Below are 24,159 nucleotides of genomic sequence, written 5' to 3' on the forward strand. Positions count from 1 at the left end.
AGAGATGATGTAATCTCTCTGCTGCCGCAGCTGCCTGCATGGTGGGGGGGGAACTGCAGGGATGCAGGGCGGGCGGTGAGAGATGATGTCATCTCTCTGCTCCCCCGCCCGCCTGCTCCCTGATTGGCCAGCAGCCGCTCACAAACACGTCAGCGGTGGCTCTGTCACCTATGGAGCCGCCCGGCGGCTCTTTTACTCACAGAGCCGCCCAGCGGCTCTTTTACTCACAGAGCCGCCCAGCGGCTCTCTCTCTCACGGAGCCGCCCGGCGGCTCTTTTACTCACGGAGCCGCTCAGCGGCTCTTTTACTCACAGAGCCGCCCAGCGGCTCTTTTACTCACGGAGCCGCCCAGCGGCTCTCCCTCTCACGGAGCCGCCCGGCGGCTCTTTTACTCACGGAGCCGCCCAGCGGCTCTCTCTCTCTCACGGAGCCGCCCGGCGACTCTTTTACTCACAGAGCCGCCCAGCGGCTCTCTCTCTCACAGAGCTGCCCAGCGGCTCTCTCTCTCTCACGGAGCCGCCCGGCGGCTCTTTTACTCACAGAGCCACCCGGCGGCTCTCTCACAGTGACAGTGACACTCACCTGCATTTTTTTCGGAGGGGGCAATTGCCCCGTTGCCCCCCCCCTGGATCCGCCCCTGTTACCTACTAAGTGGCATGAGGTGTAAGGGTGTCCCCCTTTTTGTTTTTCTTACGAAAGGAGTAACTGTGGACAAGGAGTCAGTGGAATAGTCTACGTTTGCAGCTGCATTGGAAGGCAAACTAGTATGAGCCTGGGTGACAGAGAATGAGGAGGATGAGGACGGCTTAGTTATCCACTCCACCAACTCTTCTGCATGTTGTGGCTCAATAGCATGGCCAGCAGCAGAAAAAAAGGACAAGTGTACCCCGCCTGCAGAGTATGCTTCATGTCTGCGACCACCACTTTTCACTGTAGACACAGAGGCTGCTTGCCCTCTTTTAGTGGCCTGTGAGCATCTGCCTCTCCTTCATGGTCTTCCGGACATGATGGGGATTTTGTTTTTCACACCGTACTACACTGCATTATATACTGTACACTGCCTGCACTATACTATATACTGTACACCGATTGCACTGTATTATATACTGTACACCACCTGAAGTGTATTATATACTGTACACATTGTATTATATACTGTGTACACTGCCTGCACTGTATTATATACTGTACACTGACTGCACTGCATTATATACTGTACACCGTATGAATTGTATTATATACTGTATACACTGTGTACACCGCCTGAACTGTATTATATACTGTACACTGCCTGCACTGTATTATATACTGTACACCAACTGCCCTGTATTATATACCGTACACCGCCTGAAGTGTATTATATACTGTACACACTGTATTATATTCCATTTACACTACCTGCACTGTATTATATACTGTACACTGACTGCAATGTATTATATATTGTACACTGCCTGCACTGTAATGTATACTGTACACTGACTGCACTGTAGTACAGTAGTACACCGCCTGAAGTGTATTATATACTGTACACATTGTATTACATACTGTGTACACCGCCCACACTGTATTATATACTGCACACCGCCTGCACTGTATTATATACTTTACACTGCCTACACTGTAATGTATACTGTACACTGACTGCGCTGCATATATACTGTACACTATATATATATATATATATATATATATATATATATATATATATATATATATATATATATACACATACACACACACACATATACACACTACATGGTATATGCATATATAATAATACACTGAGTGCACTGTATAATTATATATATATATATATATATATATATATATATATATATATATATATATATATATATATATATATATACATACAGACATACACATATACTAAACTGCCTGCACGCCACTAACTAACCTGCCTAATCTAGCTCCAGTTCTCTCAATCTACTCCACGTATCACACTACATACGCCCATAAAGTACACAGCCTTATATAGTATGGGGCGTGGACTTAGCCCCCTGAGCCATGATTGGCCAAAGGCACTTCACCTTTGACCAATTATGGCTCTCACAGCAGATAGTACTGTGAAAGGCCAAAGCATGCGGATCAGGTGCACTGCGATCTCGAACAAACGAACACTGCAGTGCACTATGATCTGGGAACAAACGAACACCCGATGTTCGAGTCAAACTCACGTTCGACTCGAACATTGGGTCCATCCCTAGTCCTCAGCATGAATCCCACTAGAGACATTATCAACGGAATTCTTGATCACACACCCTTTTTGCTCAACTCATCCACTAAAGAGCCTTTATTCACCAAAATACCAAACATAGCAAATGCTTATACAAAAGAAACTAGCAAGGAGGCCTAATCCCTCCTTTCGGAAAGATGACTGTCATTTTCAGGGAGATATTTGTTTCATTTGTTTCAAATAGGCCCATAAACATTTTTAGGGCCCACCAGCTTCAGTTTTTTGGTGTCTGTAACCTCCCCCAACTTCCACAATAACAAGATTGTATTGTCCTACAAAAACAAGATTCCGATACTGCCTGTATGTGCTACCATGTTACATTTTTAAGTTTGGCTAGAATTTGCCTTTAATATGATCTTGGTATTATAATTTTTTTAGTGTTTTTATAGTGCAAGCATATCAAATAGGCATATATAAAAAGCTAAAATGACAGTAATTAAGGATTATTATTTTGTTTTTAGCATCTTACCGAAATTCTTAAACAAGATTTCAAATAGACCAATATTCCCTCGGTCACTGAACACATCACTGTGATCAACCAGGGCCTCCTTCACAGCATCGTAGCCAATCAGCATGACCGCTCGATTTGTGGCCAGATAAATTGTATACACCGGTCCGTACTTTTCACGTAGCTGTTGAAAGAGATTTTCATTTTCAAACAGAGTTGTGCAGGTTCTAAAATAGCTGAAGCTGTAAGTATGTGACCTAATGTGCTTACCTTGATGCGTTATTAATGGAGCCAAAAAAGGCACATACCATTGCTCAACTGAAATGTATAAAAACCAAGAAAAAAAACCAAATATGCTCTTGTGACAGATCAACACAAAAATAAGAAAAAACAAAAACAAAATAAGTTCCTGTTGAGCCTGATGGGGCTGCAGCTGAAAGGAAGGAACACTGGAGAAGAGGCTGTAAAAACTGCAGACCAAGCGCAGGTGGAGTTGACAGCTGAGTACAATGAAAACAAAGTTTGTATGGCAGAGACAGTTGGAAAGGGGGGATAAGGGAGGCAGAAACAGGCAAAAAGAAACTACAGATTCTGCTGGGAATAGTAGAAATAAAGTATTTGTTACAATCCCAGGTGGAAGAGGGAGGAGAGTGGGACTAGAACAGGAGATACAAGGGCCCATTTACATTATGCGTGGTGACAGACGTTTTACCACACAGTAAAACGTCTGTCACCGTAGGACACATAGGAAACAATTGTTTCCTATGTGCCCCATTCACACTGCAACACAGCCTAGTGCTGCGATAAAATGCAGACATGCTGCATTTTATCGCAGCGCATCAGCCCAAATCGCACTGCAATGTCAGGCAGATAGACAATAGCGGTTGCAGTTCTCTGCTGGACATTGCAATGATTGAAGTGTACATTTTGTACACTTTAAATAAAGTAAATACAAAAAAAGGGAGCAGTGCCATGCAACAAATTGTGCACCACACTGGTCCCTAGCACATATCTTCCAAATGTCCCTAAATTCATCTGGACCGTCCCGGTATTTTATGTATGTCCCCGAATCAAGGCTGAGCTCCAGTGACTCATCCAGCAGGGGCGCACTAGAGCCAGCACCAGTTACAAGCCATCCGTGGCTTGTGCAGGGTGTCTGGAGTCCCACATGCATCAAGGAAAGCTTTTTATGACAACCGGCATCTCTACCCGCCGGCTGCCTCTGACACAGTGCAGAGCTGAGCGCACTGAACCTGCCCTCTCCTCCTCCTGTTGTGATATTTTTGTATACACAGGCAGGAGGAGGAGGAGGCACACCGCTCTGTGTGAGCAGTTGATCTGAGGTCTGTAATGAATACATGAGACTTGTAGAGGAAGGGGACATGGGGAAGGGGGCAATCTTACAAATGTAGCAATAACTCTTGGTGGAGCTTCTGGTTTAAGCGGGCTGTTGCCGTCACCTTCGTTACCTCTATTTCACCGGATACGGGTCTAGGGTCTCGTTGAGTTTACCATATACACTGTAGGCACCGGACACTTGAGTATCTTTTCCAATGCTTTAATAAACATAAATTGAAGGAAGTAGCAGGAAAGAGGTAGAAGGAAAGTTGCAGGGAAGCTCAAATACCTTTTCTTAGTGTTCTTTATGTAGCATTAGGAATTGAAACTTGTAGCTGAATATACTCTTTCTCTGTATAGTTGAATCTTTGCCCGCCTGGATAGGTTTCTCTCACTAACCTAAGCAGCCAGTACGTAGCACGAACAAAAGTCTCTGCCACAGACTTGATTGAAATAAAACCCGTACGATCCTCTGCCACGGGATGTATTGGTTCTTGGTCAACCACGAACACAGCACCAGGACCTTTAAACTAACCCGGCAGTGCTATGCGGTAGGATTACTTTAGGATACGTCCTCCAACTGAGTCACCAGGCCCCTCTCCAGACCAGCACTCTGCATGATCCTCCCCTGGGATCTTCTCAGTTGTCCAGCTTCTTCACACAGGATAGACAGCTCAGGACCATTCCTCTGCCGCTGTGGTAGGCCCCAGACAAGCCTCTGGGCCCACCCACACGCCGCAGCGCCGTGGGCCTCCCGATCGGAGAACCATGAGGTAGTACTCTTAGCGCATACCTGTCAGCCAGGAGGGCCAGCAGGTGGACGGAAAAGGACCCTGAAACATGGCGTCACTCCCATAAATACCCTCTCCCAGAATGCAACTCGGAGGACCACCTCCACCGAGTTATCTCCGGGACAGAGGAGCACTTATACACTTCAATGTGTTGCCTTTCCAACACTGGCCCATAGTAACAATGACACCCACAGGCACAGTGTGAAATTACATACAACTCAGCCGAGCTGGAACAGCGGCAAATCTGACAATGTATGAACAGATAACCCACTAAATTTACCTATCAGCAGTAGATTAAAAATCTACCAGCGCTACACAAAGTTCACATGGACTGATTTGGGTGAGGGAGAAGGATTTGTCTAGGGGCACTTTTGGAATGGAGAGAAATTGTACTAGAAAGGAGGTTGAATATGAAATACTTCCCACCCAGCACAAGTCTTCTCCCCTCCCAAAATGCCCCCCTAGCACATATCCTCCCCCCCAAATCAAAGAGATTCTGGTTGCCACGGAAGGGACAACCCCAGGCACCCCGCAAGAGATGTAGTGCAATTGCCCCAGGTGCCAAATCTAGTGCCCCCCTGCAATGGCACAGGGCTGGTTCACGCCATGAATCACACAGGAACGAGCTGTACATTCTTTGATCACATGTGATCCAGGTGCAGTGCGATTTCAGCCCATTCATTTGAATGGGCTGAAATCACGCCAGACCACACCAAAAGTACTGCATGCACTATTTTAAAAGAACACACAGCAACTGGATCACATGGTGTTAGTTACTGTACAATTCGATCAGGTGTAGGCAAACAGACTGCATTTGTTACAGGTGTTTGGGGTGTCATTAAGTTAACATTGACACCCGCTGCAGATCACAACTGCAGTGCATTTTTAACGTGGTGCTGGAAATGAGCATGGAACGCAGAAGGAGGGGAGATTTGGGGGGGAGGAAGAAGATTTGTGCTGGGGAGAGAGATAAGGATTTATGCTGGGAGGAGAAGGATCTGTGAAAGAAGAGGGATTTGGATGGGGTCGGTTGTTTGAGGGGGAAGAGAATTTTTGCTGGGAGAATACATTTGGGGGATTTGTTGTTCTGGGAAGGGGGATTAGGGGGAAAGAGGATTTGTACTGAAATGGGGTTCTGCTGGGACAGAGGATTAGGGGGGTTGAAGAGGATTTATTCTGAGAGGGGTACTGGGGGGAGGGGGATTTGTGCCGTGGGGGGAACTGAGGGGCGTGGGGATAAGTGCTAGGATAGGGAAAAGGGGGGAATAGTGCTGGAACTGGGGATTTGGGGAGGGTGGAGGAGGACTTGTGCTGAAGAAGGGGGAATAAGATTTGTGTTGGGAGGGGGGATTTGCGTGGGAGGATTTGTTCTGGGAGGTGGAGAGAGCATTTGTACAGGAGAGGGGGGGTTGGGGGGGTGAGCGTGAAAAGAGGGAGTGGTATTTTTTGCTGAAAGGGTAAAGTGGGGGAGAGTATTGCTTGTGGGGGGGAGATTTTGCACTCTCCTTACACTGTGCGTTACACACCCCTGACTCCTGCACTCTGTTTGTTTTATACTCATGACTCTTACTATGCATTACACATGCCTGTTCCCTGCATTTTGTGGATAACACTCCTGCCCTCTGCATTCTGTGCGTTATGTTAAATCTAACCTGTTGTGTCGGAGATGGGTGGGGCTGATATGCGTTTCAGGGGCTTTGTCAAGCATCTAGTCAATAGACAAACAGCTTATACATTGCTGACTGGGTAAGAAGGTGGCAAGGGGCAGGACCAATTGGAACTACTGCATGTGCATTTACAGCGGTGTATAATAAACCTGAATTATACACCACTGCGGGTGCACATACAGTAGTTCCAATTGTCCTGCCCCTTGCCATTTTTTCCCGGCTAGCACTGTATAAATGCCAGCTGTTTCCCTATGAACGGATTGGTTGACAAAGGGGGCAGAGCCCCTGAAATGAATATCGGCCCCACCCATCCCTGACATCACAGGTTGGATTTGACAGCTGCACTCGCTCTCATTGCGGACATACCCCCACCGGCTTGCCCACCAATGCCTGACTGCCCTAAATGTACACACTGCTGCATGTCCTGCTCTGCTGCACTCATTTGTTATCCATCTGATGCCTGCATTCTTGCCTCGGCTTTGAGTCCTGTATGCTGTTATTCAAGATTTTAGAACATGTGCTTTGTTTCATTAATTGGTGTATTTGCAGTTTAACTCCTCAACCTTGCACCCTGTACATAACACATTCCTGAACCTTGCAGTCTGTACAAAACACCCTCCTCAATCCTGCACCCTGTACAAAATGCACTCCTGAATTCTGCACTCTGTACAAAATGCAATCCTGAATTCTGTACTCTGTACAAAACGCACTCCTGAATCCTGCACTTTGTACAAAACACACTCCTGAATCCTGCACTTTGTACAAAATGCACTCCTGAATCCTGCACTCTGTACAAAAAGCACCCCTGAATCCTGCACTCTGTACGAAATGCACTCCTGTACCTTGCACTCTGTACAAAATGCACTCCTGAACCTTGCACTCTGTACGAAACTCACACCTGAATCCTGCACTCTACGAAATACACCTCTGAATCCTGCACTCTGTACATAGCACATTCCTGAACCTTGTATTCTGTACGTAATGCATTCCTGAACTTTGCTCTCTTTCAGTAATGCACTCCTAAACCTTGCACTGTATGAAACACACTCCTAAATCCTGCACCCTGTATGTAACGCACTCCTGAATCCTGTACATAGCACATTCCTGAATGGACTGGCCCCCGAACCCCCCCTTCCTGTTCCCCACCGTGACAACTAGCAGGGATATCCCCCCCCAGCTGTCAAAAGTTTTTGAACAATGCCCTGGCTGTGTCACTCATTCCACGTCGCTGTGGTAGTTCATTGATACTCCCTGTCAGAATGTATTGTCTTGCTTGTACAAGGTCCGAGCAAGTCAATACACTGACAGATCTGCAGGAGACCTGCATGGAACCAGCGATCTGCTGATCACTGGTGCAATGTTTTACAGGCACCCAAAACAAAAAATAATAAATGCACAATTTACTAGTTTTTGTCAAAAGGTGAACTTATCTTTTACGCTAGGAGAACTTTGCTTATTTTTAAACTTTGCTTATTTTTTCCTATTACACCATCATTTTGGTATTTTGATATAAATGTGATATAACTTGATATGAAATTTGATATAAACTGAGCTGTACTTTGTCCTGACAGTATGGGAGATTTCTTCCTAGAATACAAGAAGAGCGCATTGTTATAGAACATTCAGCACAATTCTTACCTTCACCAGAGACTGCGGCATTTCAGTGGTACTAATCTGCAGAATATTCCCCAGAAGTGGCAGAGGGGTGGGCCCTGGTGGCAAGTCTTTCTTCTTTACATTCATCCACCATTTAATGAGGTAAATCAGGAGAGTGACCGCAGAAGCGATGAGAAGTGTTGCTGAGACATTCACTGCCATCCTGACAACAATCTCCGTACAACCTGTACTGCCTCCAAACCAGGAACTGCTGTATTTATTTGTGGGCTGACGTTTGGCAGCATTCCAACTATCATTTGAGGACAGGTAGGGTGTGTTGGAGTTTAGTCCAGTTACAGACGTATTGCAACAGATTGTAAAGCTATGCTAATCATTACTAACCCTGCAGGTTTTAAAAAAGCATGTAAGAGAAATACTCTTGCAATAGGCAGATCCATTTTTTTAAATTGTATTTTTCAGAAGTTGACCTGCATGGAAGAGGCAACATAAATAAAGAATTTATTTCAAATCACAGACATTTTAAGTGACAATTCTGTCTCTATCTTCAACTAATGTCTACCTGGAGCCCTGATATTCTCTTCAGCTGAAGCCTTCTCAATAGTTTTTTGACTAAATACAAATAATATCACTCAGACGGGAGGTACAGTGCCTTTAAAAAAGTACTCATACCCCTTGAAATTGTCCACATTTTGTCATGTTACAACCAAAAATGTAAATGTATTTTATTGGGATTTTATGTGATAGACCAACACAAAGTGGCACATAATTGTGAAGTGGAAGGAAAATGATAAATGGTCTTCAACACTTTTTACAAATAAATATCTGAAAAGTGTGGTGTGCATTTGTATTCAGCCCCCTTTACTCTGATACCCCTAACTAAAATCTAATAGAACCAATTGCCTTCAGAAGTCACCTAATTAGTAAACAGAGTCCACCTGTGTGTAATTTAATCTCAGTATAAATACAGCTGTTCTGTGAAGCCCTCAGTGGTTTGTTAGAGAACATTAGTGAACAAACAGAATCCTGAAGGCCAAGGAACACACCAGACAGATCAGGGATAAAGTTGTGGAGAAGTTTAAAGCAGGATTAGGTTTTAAAAATATCCCAAGCTTTGAACAGATCACAGAGAACTGTTCAATCCATCAACCAAAAATGGAAAGAGGATATGTCCTGGATATGAGCGGAATAGCGGATTAAAATGAAACGAGCGAAGGAGTGACAGTAAAACTTTTCTCTACACTATTTATTGATTTACATTTTGTTACATTGAAACCGCCACTGAATGAACTCATTATATGCACAAAACACTAGATGGATTTTGAGCACTATATGCTGATGATTTTTTTAACCTATTCAGTCACTTATTTATTTATTTATATATTGATCCAAGTTTATGATAGATTTTTTTCAGCAAAATTGGCACTAAATATATTCATAATTTTATGTAACTCAGCAGATGCAATTTTGAGCACTTTATGGTAACAGTCCCAATTCATTTATCTATTTATTTATTCACGTTTATGATGGTGGGGAAATTTTAGTTTTGATAACTGTATTCATTCCCAGTGTTTTTTAAGATTTCTCAGATCACTTTGAGGTGTTTATATATGGTATATTATTAATTAGGAGGATTGCTTTAGCCAATCACTGATTTAAGTATTCACTTTGATGTAGTAACAAGAGGATAATATCAGCGCAATTAACCACTTAAACTAATCATTCAAAAATAGCCTTCATCATACAAAAAATTGTGCAATGGTGTTATACTAGTGGCATCTTAGAGTGAAGGTGGAAGTGATGTATAGTGTAGTAACATCAATAGGTCATGAGAAATAGGAAAAAAGAAGGGGGTGTAATTGCAGCAAAAGTGCAAAAAAGCCAAAAATTGCAAAAAACGCCGTAAATCGCATAAAGCCGCAAATAGCTAAAATTCCTGAGAAATGTATGTCAGATGTATCACATGCATACAGAAATGCTTTAAAAACATATGATGAAGACCATAGTTGATGGGGGAACCCTTTATAGTAAAAACTTCGACAAAAGGAGATAAACCTAGAAATTGGTGAGGAAGCAGTTTAAATCTATGTCAATCTTCAGGCCTTTAGGCTGAAGGGTGTCTAAAGTAAAGATCCACCTGGTCTCTTTTTGGGAGCTTTTTATTCTTTTATTATCTCCTCTCCAATGTCCCTTTATCTTGTCTATACCATAAAAAATGAGACCAGATGGGTCCTCATTGTGGCACTCTTTAAAGTGTCTGGAAACACCATGCTTTGTAAAGCCCGTTTTGATATTGTTTATGTGTTTCCTAATTCTAACGAATAAGGGTCTGGTAGTTCTGCCCACATATTGCTTGTGGCAAGGGCATATGTGACATGTGTGTTGGTGCACGTTATTAACTCCTTTATTTTGTATTCTTTCCCTGTAGTAAGAGATCTAAAAGCCACCTTCTTTCGTTCTGTTTTCTTGTTTTTTCTGCAGGGAAGACACTTTCCACATTTAAAAAATCCATTTAGATCTTTGTAAATCTTGATTTGTTTAGGGGGATCTAGTGCATTGTGCACCAACCTATTTCTTAGAGCAGGAGCTCTTCTGTAAATGAAAGAGGGTTTATTTGGAAGTAAGTTTCTTAAAATGTTGTCCGACTGTAGAACAGGCCAGTGTTTTTTAAGAACCTTTTCTACTAATTTATGCTGTCGGCTGAAACCTGTGAGGAAGGCCATCTCGTTGTACCGATTATTTTTTCATTCTTCTTCTGCTCTATCATGTTATTTCTGTCCATTGCTCTGATTTGATTCTTTAGGGATTCCAGGTTCTTCTTTTTATATCCCTTTTCCAAGAACCTCTCAATGAGTATATTGGCCTGGTAATCATAGTCTTTGAGGATACTGCAATTGCGTCGGATGCGCATAAGTTGGCCTTTTGGTACATTTCCTACCCATTTGGGGTGATGACAGCTATTAGTGGGAATGTATCCGTTGCGATCGGTCTTCTTGAAAAAAGTTCTGGTGTGTAATTCCCTTCCTGCCTTAAAAATTTGGAGGTCCAGATAATCAATGCTTTGTTTGTCCCATACTCCTGTGAACGTAATGCCATAAATATTGTGATTTATTTCTGCAAGGAAACTCTTCAAATCATTTTCTGTGCCTCTCCATATAATAATGATGTCATCAATGTACCGTTTGTACAATTTTAGATTTTCTCTTCTCACACCATAAATTTGTTCCTCCTCCCATCTATTAAGAAACAGGTTTGCGACGCTGGGGGCATATTTGGCCCCCATAGCTACTCCCTTAGTTTGCGTGTAATATTCTCCCTTGCACCAAAAGAAGTTTTGGCTCATTGCCATCCTTAAGCCTTCTAAAATATAGTTGATCTGGGCTTGTTTTAGCTGTGTTTGGGTCTGCAGAGCCCATTCTACACTGCTAATACCATCCTCTTGTATAATGTTGATATAGAGTGAGTTGACATTGATTGTTACTAAAAAATCCTCATCTGTTATCTCCATGTTTTTCAACTCCAGGACTGGTTGTTTGCTATCCTTCAGATAGGATTTACCCCCTGGTACAAGTGGCTGTAGAAAAGTGTCTAAGTATTCCCCTAGCCTGGAGAATAGGGAGTCTATGCCACTTATTATGGGTCTGCCCGGTGTTTTTTCTTGGTTTTTATGAATCTTAAGGACATAATAAATAATTGGGGTTTTAGCCGCTTCTGGAACTAGAAATTTTGCTTCTTTCTTAGATAGAATCCCCTTATGTTTTCCTTTTTGTACAAATGCTTTCAGTTTCTTCTCTTCTTTCTTCTTCCCCTTTCGGGTTGCCCTTGAGTTTTTTGTATGTATCAGCGGCACTTAGCAACTATTTTATCTCTTCTTCATAGTCTGTTTTTCTAATGATAACCAACCCCCCTCCTTTATCCGCCAAGCGGATGATCACTTCCTTCTTTTTCTCTATTTCCTTTAGCCCGGGTTCACACCTATGCGAATTAGATGCAACTTACACTGCATCTAATTCGCAGGACATTTTAAAATACATTCATATGAATGCATCTGGTTCACATATGTGCGTTGCATTCGCACTGCGCATTGCAAAAAAAATTATCTTCTATGGGAACGCATCTGCTTTGCAGATGCATTGCGTTCTGAACAAGGATTTTCACCTTCTCCTCACTACACCCCCCCCCCCCCTCCCTCCCCCTCTCCCTGCTCACTGATCCTGAGCTAAAACGCAGATGAACCTTTGAACAGGAGATTTTTATCTCCCCAGTGAAACCTGAGCTTCAATTCGCACCGCACATGTGTGAAACTGGGCTTATTGTTTTCCATATTTTCTCTTTTCTGAATTTCTTCACCTTTAAATTCTTTACATCTTCCACCACCATTTTTTTTTTTAAACTTCTAAACTTTCATTATTTTTAGATTTGGGATTAAAAATGGAATTATTCCTTAATTGGGTATGTTTAAACTCTGTATTAACTATTTGTCAGGAAAGGGTCCATTCGCTGGTAAGTTATATTATTTGGCATGCAGTACTGGGGTCCACCAGCAGGTGTCTCCTGGCAGTGTTGAACTGTCAGGAGAATATTTCCCTGCTGGTGTCCTGTCATCTTTTGGCTGCAGTACTGATGTCCACCAGCGGATGGATCCTGGCAGTAGGGGGCAGACAACACTCCCTGCGCTCAGGTGTAACTTGAAGCCAATTAGTCAGCCCTATAAATACCCGGCGAGCCCTCACTTGCTCGCCTTGGTATCTTTCTCTCTCCCTGCGTTCTGACCTTGCTGCCTGTTTAACCTTGAGCCTGCTATCTGCCTTGTCCTGATCTGACCCAATCCCTATCCTGAGGCCTTCCCAGTCCTGTCCCTTCTGTTCCTGGCTCCCTTGGATCCCTGCCCTGAACCCCATCCATCCATCCTCTCCTTGTCCTGTTCAGGTTCCCGTCCTTACCCTTCTGCTGACTTCCCTGTGTATGACCTTGGCTTGGCTTGTTTACGATTACGGTATCTCCCTTTACTTATATATATATATTGTTGTTTGTAGTGGGTTGTTGTGTGGGTTTTTGCACTGTTTGTTCCTGTCACTTATCACTTGTTAATAAACACCATTTCACTTACATGTGTTTCTGGTCTCCTCTGTGCAGTCCACACAGTCTGGTCTACTAGTCTCCTGACAGTATACCAAGGCCATCCCTGACCAGACGTGGCTGCACTGAGAAACCGTCCTGTTACGGTGGGCGCGCAAAATGGACTTTGATGAAATTGTCTATTATTCTCTGCTGGCGGCAGAGGATAATGAATATTGTTGTCAGACTCTTAAAGATTGGACCCGTGACCAACTGCTGGAAACGATACAAACAGCCCATTTATTTGTAGATCAAGGTCATGCGTTATTTGAGGATGTTCAGCCTTTGATTCAATTATGTATAAAGTCAGCCTTGTCATGCATTCCCGAAGGTAGTGACGATTACTCCCCTCCTTTCAGTTGTGACCAGGTGGAATCCCTGGTATGGTTGTTAGAGGATGATCCGGCTTACTTTGATGAACATTATTCCGCTTGTTCCCAGCAGGTGTTGTCCGATTGCATTTATTCAGTACAATCTCTGGTTAGTCAGGCTGTATGTAAATCAGCGTTTGTTCAACCTTTGCTGCAGGCATGGTCAGATCTCCTGTCTTTAGCTAAGCCACAACATTCCAGCCCTGCCATTAATCATCTGCCTTCCAAAAGATCTATCTCCCCGTCACCTATGGCAACCTCAGCTACAACCCAGTTTAATCAGTTCCCTACCAAATACTACCACCCAGTCTCCAAGTGTCACACCTATCCTGCTTTCAATTCACCTGTCTCTCCTCCTCCACCTGTAACAGTCCCACAAAACCCCTCTCTAGCTACAGTTCCTTGGTCTTCCTTCGATCCAGCTACTTTCTTTGCTTACAGCCCTGCACCTACATACAAAACTGCACGGGCTAAACCAAAGAAGAAGCAAAAATTCTTCCCGACCCACACCATCTTGCCAGTAACCCAACCTGTTCCAGCTTTGCAGTCTGACGTTCCAGCTCGCCAGTCTGATGTTCCAGCCTTCCAGTCTGATGTTCCAGCCTTCCAGTCTGATGTTCCAGCTTTGCAGTCTGATGTTCCAGCTTTGCAGTCTGATGTTCCAGCTTTGCAGTCTGACGTTCCAGCTTGCCAGTCTGACGTTCCAGCTTGCCAGTCTGACGTTCCAGCTTGCCAGTCTGATGTTCCAGCCTTCCAGTCTGATGTTCCAGCCTTCCAGTCTGATGTTCCAGCCTTCCAGACTGATGTTCCAGCTTTGCAGTCTGATGTTCCAGCTTTGCAGTCTGATGTTCCGGCTTTGCAGTCTGATGTTCCGGCTTTGCAGTCTGATGTTCCGGCTTTGCAGTCTGATGTTCCGGCTTTGCAGTCTGATGTTCCGGCTTTGCAGTCTGATGTTCCGGCTTTGCAGTCTGAAGTTCAAGCTTTGCAGTCTGAAGTTCAGGCTTTGCAGTCTGAAGTTCAAGCTTTGCAGTCTGCTGTTCCAGCCTTCCAGTCTGCTGTTCCAGCCTTCCAGTCTGCTGTTCCAGCCTTGCAGTCTGCTGTTCCAGCTTTGCAGTCTGCTGTTCCAGCCTTCCAGTCTGCTGTTCCAGCTTTGCAGTCTGCTGTTCCAGCCTTCCAGTCTGCTGTTCCAGCCTTCCAGCCTGATGTTCCAGCTTTGCAGTCTGATGTTCCAGCCTTGCAGTCTGATGTTCCAGCCTTGCAGTCTGATGTTCCAGCCTTGCAGTCTGAAGTTCAAGCTTTGCAGTCTGAAGTTCAAGCTTTGCAGTCTGAAGTTCAAGCTTTGCAGTCTGATGTTCCAGCTTTGCAGTCTGATGTTCTAGCCTTGCAGTCTGATGTTCCAGCTTTGCAGTCTGATGTTCCAGCCGTCCAGTCTGATGTTCCAGCCGTCCAGTCTGATGTTCCAGCCGTCCAGTCTGATGTTCCAGCCGTCCAGTCTGATGTCCCAGCCTTCCAGTCTGCTGTTCCAGCCTTCCAGCCTGATGTTCAAGCTTTGCAGTCTGATGTTCAAGCTTTGCAGTCTGACGTTCCAGCTTTCCAGTCTGACGTTCCAGCTTTGCAGTCTGACGTTCCAGCTTTCCAGTCTGACGTTCCAGCTTTCCAGTCTGACGTTCCAGCTTTCCAGTCTGACGTTCCAGCTTTCCAGTCTGACGTTCCAGCTTTCCAGTCTGACGTTCCAGCTTTCCAGTCTGATGTTCCAGCTTTCCAGCCTGATGTCCGGGTGTCTGCCCTCCAGCCTGATGTCCGGGTGTCTGCCCTCCAGCCTGATGTCCGGGTGTCTGCCCTCCAGCCTGATGTCCGGTTGTCTGCCCTCCAGCCTGATGTTCGGGTGTCTGCCCTCCAGCCTGATGTCCGGGTGTCTGCCCTCCAGCCTGATGTCCGGGTGTCTGCCCTCCAGCCTGATGTCCGGGTGTCTGCCCTCCAGCCTGATGTCCGGGTGTCTGCCCTCCAGCCTGATGTCCGGGTGTCTGCCCTCCAGCCTGATGTCCGGGTGTCTGCCCTCCAGCCTGATGTCCGGGTGTCTGCCCTCCAGCCTGATGTCCGGGTGTCTGCCCTCCAGCCTGATGTCCGGGTGTCTGCCCTCCAGCCTGATGTCCGGGTGTCTGCCCTCCAGCCTGATGTCCGGGTGTCTGCCCTCCAGCCTGATGTCCGGGTGTCTGCCCTCCAGCCTGATGTCCGGGTGTCGGCCCTCCAGCCTGATGTCCGGGTGTCGGCCCTCCAGCCTGATGTCCGGGTGTCTGCCCTCCAGCCTGATGTCCGGGTGTCTGCTGCCCAGCTCCAGTGGTTCCTGTCTGCTGCCCAGCTCCAGTGGTTCCCGTCTGCTGCCCAGCTCCAGTGGTTCCCGTCTGCTGCCCAGCTCCAGTGGTTCCCGTCTGCTGCCCAGCTCCAGTGGTTCCCGTCTGCTGCCCAGCTCCAGTGGTTCCCGTCTGCTGCCCAGCTCCAGTGGTTCCCGTCTGCTGCCCAGCTCAAGTGGTTCCTGTCTGCTGCCCAGCTCAAGTGGTTCCTGTCTGCTGCCCAGCTCAAGTGGTTCCTGTCTGCTGCCCAGCTCAAGTGGTTCCTGTCTGCTGCCCAGCTCCAGTGGTTCCTGTCTGCTGCCCAGCTCCAGTGGTTCCTGTCTGCTGCCCAGCTCCAGTGGTTCCTGTCTGCTGCCCAGCTCCAGTGGTTCCTGTCTGCTGCCCAGCTCCAGTGGTTCCTGTCTGCTGCCCAGCTCCAGTGGTTCCTGTCTGCTGCCCAGCTCCAGTGGTTCCTGTCTGCTGCCCAGCTCCAGTGGTTCCTGTCTGCTGCCCAGCTCCAGTGGTTCCTGTCTGCTGCCCAGCTCCAGTGGTTCCTGTCTGCTGCCCAGCTCAAGTGGTTCCTGTCTGCTGCCCAGCTCAAGTGGTTCCTGTCGTCTGCTGCCCAGCTCAAGTGGTTCCTGTCGTCTGCTGCCCAGCTCAAGTGGTTCCTGTCGTCTGCTGCCCAGCTCAAGTGGTTCCTGTCGTCTGCTGCCCAGCTTGAGTGGTTCCTGTCGTCTGCTGCCCAGCTTAATGACTCTGACATGCCAGCCGTCTGCCCAGATGTGCCTGATGACCAGCCTGACATACCTTCCTCCACCATTCTGCCTGATGCCATAGACCATGGACAATTAAGACCAGTTGGAGCGTCCGGAGGCCGCTCCTTTAGGGAGGGGTACTGTCAGGAAAGGGTCCATTCGCTGGTAAGTTATATTATTTGGCATGCAGTACTGGGGTCCACCAGCAGGTGTCTCCTGGCAGTGTTGAACTGTCAGGAGAATATTTCCCTGCTGGTGTCCTGTCATCTTTTGGCTGCAGTACTGATGTCCACCAGCGGATGGATCCTGGCAGTAGGGGGCAGACAACACTCCCTGCGCTCAGGTGTAACTTGAAGCCAATTAGTCAGCCCCAGGCCTGTGCTGGCCATCGGGACTACCGGGAGATTCCCGGTGGGCCGATTGGCAGCGGGCCACTACACCAATGACTCTCTCTCTGACTGTGTCACTGTCTCTCTCTGTCCGAGCGTCGCCGAGCGGCTCCGCTCCAGCACTCGGCGGGCGGGCGGGCTGGCCGCCGGCGTCACAAAAGAACAGGCATTGACACTCCCCCAGGCACTCCCCCTAACAGCTATCAATATAGCCATTTGGGCGGCCTCTTTGTCCCGGCACCGTGACGTCACTCACGGACGGAGGGCGGAGGCGGCCCGGGGACATAGGAGGAGGCGGAGCCAGGGCGATGTCACAAGCAAATGGAGATGGACAAGAAAAGAGGAGGAGGAGGGGCCGCCGGGGGGAGCAGCAGCAGCGTGACATGAGAAAGAACTTACTACAGAGGCTGCCTGTGCTACTCTGCATGTGAAGAAAACAACAAGTAAACGCTGTGCCCTGATGTGCCCTGATTGTACCCCATGTGCCCTGAATGTACCCCATGTGCCCTGAATGTGCCCTGATGTTCCCTGAATGTGCCCTGATGTTCCCTGAATGTGCCCTGATTGTACCCCATGTGCCCTGAATGTACCCCATGTGCCCTGAATGTGCCCTCATGTGCCCTGTTGTTCCCTGATGTTCCCTGAATGTGCCCTGATGTACCCCATGTGCCTGATGTGCCCCATGTGTAGGGATGAGCTTCGTGTTCGAGTCGAACCCATGTTCGACTCGAACATCGGCTGTTCGATCGTTCGCCGAATTGCGAACGTTATGGGCCGTTCGCGCTAAATTCGTGTGGCGCGTCACGGCCCATAATTCACTGCGGCATCGCAGTGCATTGCTGGCTGATGATTGGCCAAGCATGCACTATGACCCGCATGCTTGGCCAATCACAGCGCTGTCAGTAGAGAGAGCTGTAATTGGCCAAAGCCAGGGTGGCTTTGGCCAATTACGGCTCAGGGCATTTAGTACACACCCCACACTATATAAGGCCGCCTGCACGGCGGCCCTGTGTAGTGTGTGTTCCGGTGTGCGGTGTGCTGAGAGATAGAGAGAGAGAGAGACAGTGTCATTTGATTTGAGTTAGATAGATTAGGCAGAACAGTCAGTCAGTTAGCTGCACTTACAGTGTATTGTGTATATATATGCATCCCAGGTGTTGCATATATATATATACACTGTATTCAGTTTAGCTAGATCCGTTCCTGTTATCTTCTATCTAGACTATTTACATTTAATGCAGTGCGTCCTGCTCACAGTGTTCAGCTAGATCCGTTCCTGTTATCTTCTAGACTATTTACATTTAGTGCAGTGCGTCCTGCTCACAGTGTACAGCTAGATCCGTTCCTGCTATTTACATTTAGTGCAGTGCGTCCTGCTCACAGTGTTCAGCTAGATCCGTTCCTGTTAAATTCCTACTGACCGGCAGGCTTGTCTGGTTACAGTATATAAAGCTACCTGAAGAAAATTACAGGTGTTCTATTTGATCCTATTAGTACCACGGTCAGGCAGCTAGACTATTTACATTTAGTACAGTGTGTCCTGCTCACAGTGTTCAGCTAGATCCGTTCCTGTTATCTTCCTACTGACAGGCAGGCTTGTCTGGTTACAGTATATAAAGCTACCTGAAGAAAATTACAGGTGTTCTATTTGATCCTATTAGTACCACGGTCAGGCAGCTAGACTATTTACATTTAGTACAGTGCGTCCTGCTCACAGTGTACAGCTAGATCCGTTCCTGTTATCTTCCTACTGACAGGCAGGCTTGTCTGGTTACAGTATATAAAGCTACCTGAAGAAAATTACAGGTGTTCTATTTGATCCTATTAGTACCACGGTCAGGCAGCTAGACTATTTACATTTAGTACAGTGCGTCCTGCTCACAGTGTTCAGCTAGATCCGTTCCTGTTATCTTCCTACTGACAGGCAGGCTTGTCTGGTTACAGTATATAAAGCTACCTGAAGAAAATTACAGGTGTTCTATTTGATCCTATTAGTACCACGGTCAGGCAGCTAGACTATTTACATTTAGTACAGTGCGTCCTGCTCACAGTGTTCAGCTAGATCCGTTCCTGTTATCTTCCTACTGACAGGCAGGCTTGTCTGGTTACAGTATATAAAGCTACTTGAAGAAAATTACAGGTGTTCTATCCCAGCTTAGTGCAGCTACAGGCCATTAGTATGTCTGGAAGGCCAAGAAGGAGAGGCAGACAGTCACAAGCCAATAAGAGAGGGCAAGCAGGCTCTGTGTCTAGTGCTGGTCGTGGAGACGGTGCATCCTCATCAGCACGTGGCCATGGGACACGCTTGGCCTTTTTTTCGGCAGCTGGCCATGTTGAGCCGCAACATGCGGAAGACTTGGTCGAGTGGATGACCAAGCCGTCCTCATCCTCCTCATCCTCTCTCACCCATGCCCAGGGTGCTTTGTCTGGCAAAGCAGCGGCCTCTTCCCTCAGCTCAATGTCATCAGTGACTCCTTCCCTAGCTCCACCATGTCCTCATGAGGATTCCCTCGAACTGTTTGACCACAGTGTTGGGTACATGCTCCAGGAGGATGCCCAGCGTTTGGAAGGCTCTGATGACGATACTGAGCTCGATGAAGGCAGTAACATGAGCGCGGACAGAGGGGGTGCCCAAGAAGGACAGCAATCTGGCAGTCATGCTCCCCCTGCTGCAGCATACTGCCAGGTTTGCTCCAGTGATGAGGAGGGAGGGGATGATGAGGTCACTGACTCAACGTGGGTGCCTGATAGGAGAGAGGAGGAGGAGGAGGAGGAGGAGGAGGAGGAGGCGGCAGCACATCACCAACGAGGCAGGATGCCCTCCAGGGGCCAGCCTAAGGGCAGCACATTGACTGCATCACACCCCAAAGCTCCACATGTGCAGGGCGCTGCAGTCTCTGCGCGTTATTCAAAAAGTTCTTTGGTGTGGGCCTTTTTTGAGACGAGTGCATCAGATCGCACCGCTGCTATTTGCAACATATGTCTCAAGCGTATCTCGCGTGGCCAAAATATCTCCCGCTTGGGTACCACATGCTTGACCAGACATATGTTGACCTGCCATGCAGTTCGTTGGCAAGCGTATCTAAAAGACCCACACCAAAGAACAAAGAGGATCTCTCCTTGCTCCTCATCAGCTGAGATTTCCAACCCCACTAGACCTTCAGTCCTCTCTGAGACCTGCAGTGAGAGGAATGAAGGTGTAGAATTAGGTGTGTCACAGCCAAGTACTTGTGGGCAATCTGCTTTTGGTACACCGACGTCAGATTGTACCAGGCAAATTTCCCTGCCCCAGCTGCTGCACCGCCGAAAGAAGTTTGCTCCCAGCCATCCACATGCCCAGCGGTTGAATGCTAGCTTGGCAAAATTGCTAGCACTTCAACTGCTGCCTTTTCAGTTGGTAGACTCTGCCCCCTTCCGTGAGTTTGTGGAATGTGCGGTTCCTCAGTGGCAGGTACCCAAACGCCACTTTTTCTCACGGAAGGCGATTCCGGCTCTCTACCAGCATGTGGAAGGCAATGTCCATGCCTCGCTGGACAGGGCGGTCAGCGGTAAGGTGCATATTACCGCTGACTCATGGTCCAGCAGGCATGGACAGGGACGTTACCTAAGTTTCACGGCGCATTGGGTGACTCTGCTGGCAGCTGGGAAGGATGCAGGACAAGGTGCAGTAGTGTTGGAGGTTGTTCCGCCACCACGCCTCCAAAATGCTGATTGTGACACACCTCTCTCCTCCACCCCCTCCTCTTCTTCTTCCTCCATGGCCTCTTCCTCGGAACCAGCGGTGCTCCGTAGGCGTTCAAGGGGCTACGCAAGTACGCAGGCCAAAAGATGCCATGCGGTGCTTGAGCTGGTGTGCTTGGGGGACAGGAGCCACACTGGGGCAGAGGTTCTGTCAGCTCTGCAGGGGCAGGTTCAGAGGTGGTTGACGCCACGCCAACTTAAGGCAGGAATGGTGGTTTGCGACAATGGCACCAACCTCCTCTCTGCCCTCCGACAGGGACAAATGACCCATGTGCCCTGTTTGGCTCACGTCCTTAACTTGGTGGTGCAGCGGTTCTTGGGCAGGTACCCGGGCTTACAGGATGTCCTGAGGCAGGCCAGGAAAGTCTGTGTGCATTTCCGCCGGTCATATAATGCCAGTGCTCGGCTGACGGACCTCCAAAAGGAGTTTAACCTGCCCAAGAACCGCCTAATCTGTGACATGCCCACCAGGTGGAACTCAACGTTGGCCATGCTGCAGCGGCTGCACACGCAGCAGAGGGCCATCAATGAGTACCTGTGCGACTATGGCACCAGGACAGGGTCAGGGGAGCTTGGTTTTTTTTCCCCACGCCAGTGGGCCATGATCAGGGATGCATGCACTGTCCTGTCACCATTCGAGGAGGCCACGAGGATGGTGAGCAGTGACAGTGCATGCATCAGTGACACTGTCCCCCTTGTCCACCTGTTGGAGCACACGCTGCGTGGAATAATGGACAGGGCACTTGAGGCAGAACAGAGGCAGGAAGAGGAGGACTTCCTTAGCTCTCAAGGCCCCCTTTATCCAGACAGTGTTCCTGCGTGCCCGCCGATCACACAGGAAGAGGACGAGGAGGAAGAGGAGGAGGAGGAAGATTGTGTCAGTATGGAGGTGGAGCCTGGCACTCAGCATCAGCAGCAGTCTTTAAGGGATCAGTCCCAAGAAACACATGGACTTGTACGTGGCTGGGAGGAGGTGGCTGCGGACCATGTCGTTCTTAGTGACCCAGAGGACTCCGGACCGAATGCCTCAGCAAACCTACGCTGCATGGCCTCCCTGATCCTGCAAAGCCTGCGTAAGGATCCTCGTATTCGTGGTATCAAGGAGAAGGACCAATACTGGCTGGCAACCCTCCTTGATCCACGTTACAAGGGTAAGGTTGCGGACCTTATCTTGCCATCGCAGAGGGAGCAGAGGATGAAACATCTTCGGGAGGCCTTGCAGAAAGGTCTGTGCAACGCGTTCCCAGAGACTGGGAGGTTACAAACTCCTGTTTCTGGACAACGTGTTGCTGAGGCTTCGGTCAGTCAAAGAAGGAGCGGTGGAGAAGGTGGCCGTCTGACCGATGCGTTCAGACAATTTTTTGGTCCGCAGCCCCAAGGTATGATCGGTTCCAGCAACCATCGCCAGCGTCTGTTTTACATGGTGCAGGAATACCTAGGGGCAAGATCAGACTTGGACACCTTTCCCACCGAAAATCCTCTGGGTTACTGGGTCTTGAGGATGGATCACTGGCCAGAGCTTGCACAGTATGCAATTGAGCTACTGGCCTGTCCTGCATCCAGCGTTCTTTCGGAACGCACATTCAGTGCTGCTGGAGGCGTGGTAACCGATCACAGGGTGCGTCTGTCCACCGACTCGGTCGATCGGCTGACCTTCATAAAAATGAATGAGTCTTGGATCACCACCAGCTACCAAGCACCTGATGCTGATGTAACCGAATAATTTTTTTTGAAATCTCAGATCCCTTCAAAGACTGCCTATGCTGATGCTGAGTGACTATCCCTGAGTAATTATCCTCTTCCTCCTCAATCATCACGCTGATAGCTTGTAAGAACATTTTTGGTTCTGGGCGCCACCACCAGTGCCTAAGGCACAATTTTTCAGCCCCTGTTTAACAGGGGCGTGTAATTACAATTTTTGATGTAATACTTTGCAGCAGGGCTCGTTCCTGCATTCCAACTAGAGTGTCTGTGAGGGGTTGCAGTGTTGTGGCACCAGCACCAGTGCCTAAGGCCCAATTTTTCTGCCCCTGTCTAACAGGGGCGTGTAATTACAATTTTTGAAGCAATAATTTGCAGCAGGGCTCGTTCCTGCGTTCCAACTAGAGTGTCTGTGAGGGGTTGCAGTGTTGTGGCACCAGCACCAGTGCCTAAGGCCTAATTTTTCAGCTCCTGTTCAACAGGGGCATGTAATTACAATTCTTGATCTAATATTTCACAGCAGGGCCCTGTGAGGGCTTACAGTGTTGTGGCCACAGCAACACCTAAGGCCCAAATTTCTGCTGAGTATATAGGGCAGGACCCTACTTTCAAACATCTAACTTACAAACGACTCCTACTTGCAAACGGAAGGAGACAACAGGAAGTGAGATGAAATCTACCCCTAGGAAGGGAAATTCTCTCCTGTAAGAGTTAATATGGGAAAACAAGTTCTCCTTTCCACTGATGCTTTCCAATCCTTGTTCCACAAAAAAACCCAAATTTTCAAAAAACATTTTTCATTGGGACAAAAAAGTGAGGTGAAATCTTCTGAAGAGGAGGAAAGACAGCAAAACAAATGTCACAGGGGTGATAACCCTTCCCTATGTTTTCCAAAAAGCTTAGAAAAGATTTTTTGGCTGGAGCTAAACACGTTAAAAATGTTCAAAATTACAAACAGATTCTACTTAACAACAAACCTACAGTCCCTGTCTTGTTTGCACCGCCTGTATACTGCTGTTCAGAGTATATAGGGCCTGGTGGCCCCACACCTTTCCTTATTTTAATTTGGGTGCGGGGTTCCCCTTAATATCCATACAAGACCCAAAGGGACTGGTAATGGACTGGGGGGTACCCATGCCGTTTGTCTCACTGATTTTCATCCATATTGCCATGACCCGACATGACATTAAACCCGCAAGCAGTTTTAAATGAGATTTTTTCCTTTAAAAATGACATTTGGTGCAGGGACTGTTCTAAACATGGGAAACACGCGTCACTTTACAGGCATACTATAGACACCCCCCAGGTACGATATTTAAAGGAATATTTCACTTTTTTTTTTTTACTTTAAGCATCATTAAAATCACTGCTCCCGAAAAAACGGCCGTTTTTAAAAGTTTTTTTTGCATTGATACATGTCCCCTGGGGTAGGACCCGGGTCCCCAAACCCTTTTTAGGACAATACCATGCAAATTAGCCTTTAAAATGAGCACTTTTGATTTCGAACGTTCGAGTCCCATAGACGTCAATGGGGTTCTAACGTTCGTGCGAACTTTCGGTCCGTTCGCGGGTTCTGGTGCGAACCGAACCGGGGGGTGTTCGGCTCATCCCTACCCATGTGCCCTGATGTTCCCTGAAT

The 24,159-nt window shown here is 47.4% G+C and overlaps 1 protein-coding gene across 1 annotated transcript in view; it reads right to left on the reverse strand.

The window, feature by feature from the left end:
- The window catches only part of LOC141107707 (cytochrome P450 2H2-like), an 89,273-nt gene extending 80,889 nt beyond the window's left edge, over positions 1-8,384 (reverse strand). The window contains exons 1-2 of the mRNA XM_073598626.1: positions 8,140-8,384; positions 2,727-2,889 (exon numbers count right to left, since the gene is read on the reverse strand). Coding sequence (XP_073454727.1) covers positions 2,727-2,889; positions 8,140-8,319 — 343 coding nt within the window. The 5' untranslated portion in view covers positions 8,320-8,384. The remainder of the gene's footprint in view (positions 1-2,726; positions 2,890-8,139) is intronic.
- Positions 8,385-24,159: the final 15,775 nt, after the last annotated feature.

Source organism: Aquarana catesbeiana, linkage group LG09 (assembly GCF_042186555.1).
Source record: "Aquarana catesbeiana isolate 2022-GZ linkage group LG09, ASM4218655v1, whole genome shotgun sequence".
Taxonomy (NCBI): Eukaryota; Metazoa; Chordata; class Amphibia; order Anura; family Ranidae; genus Aquarana; species Aquarana catesbeiana.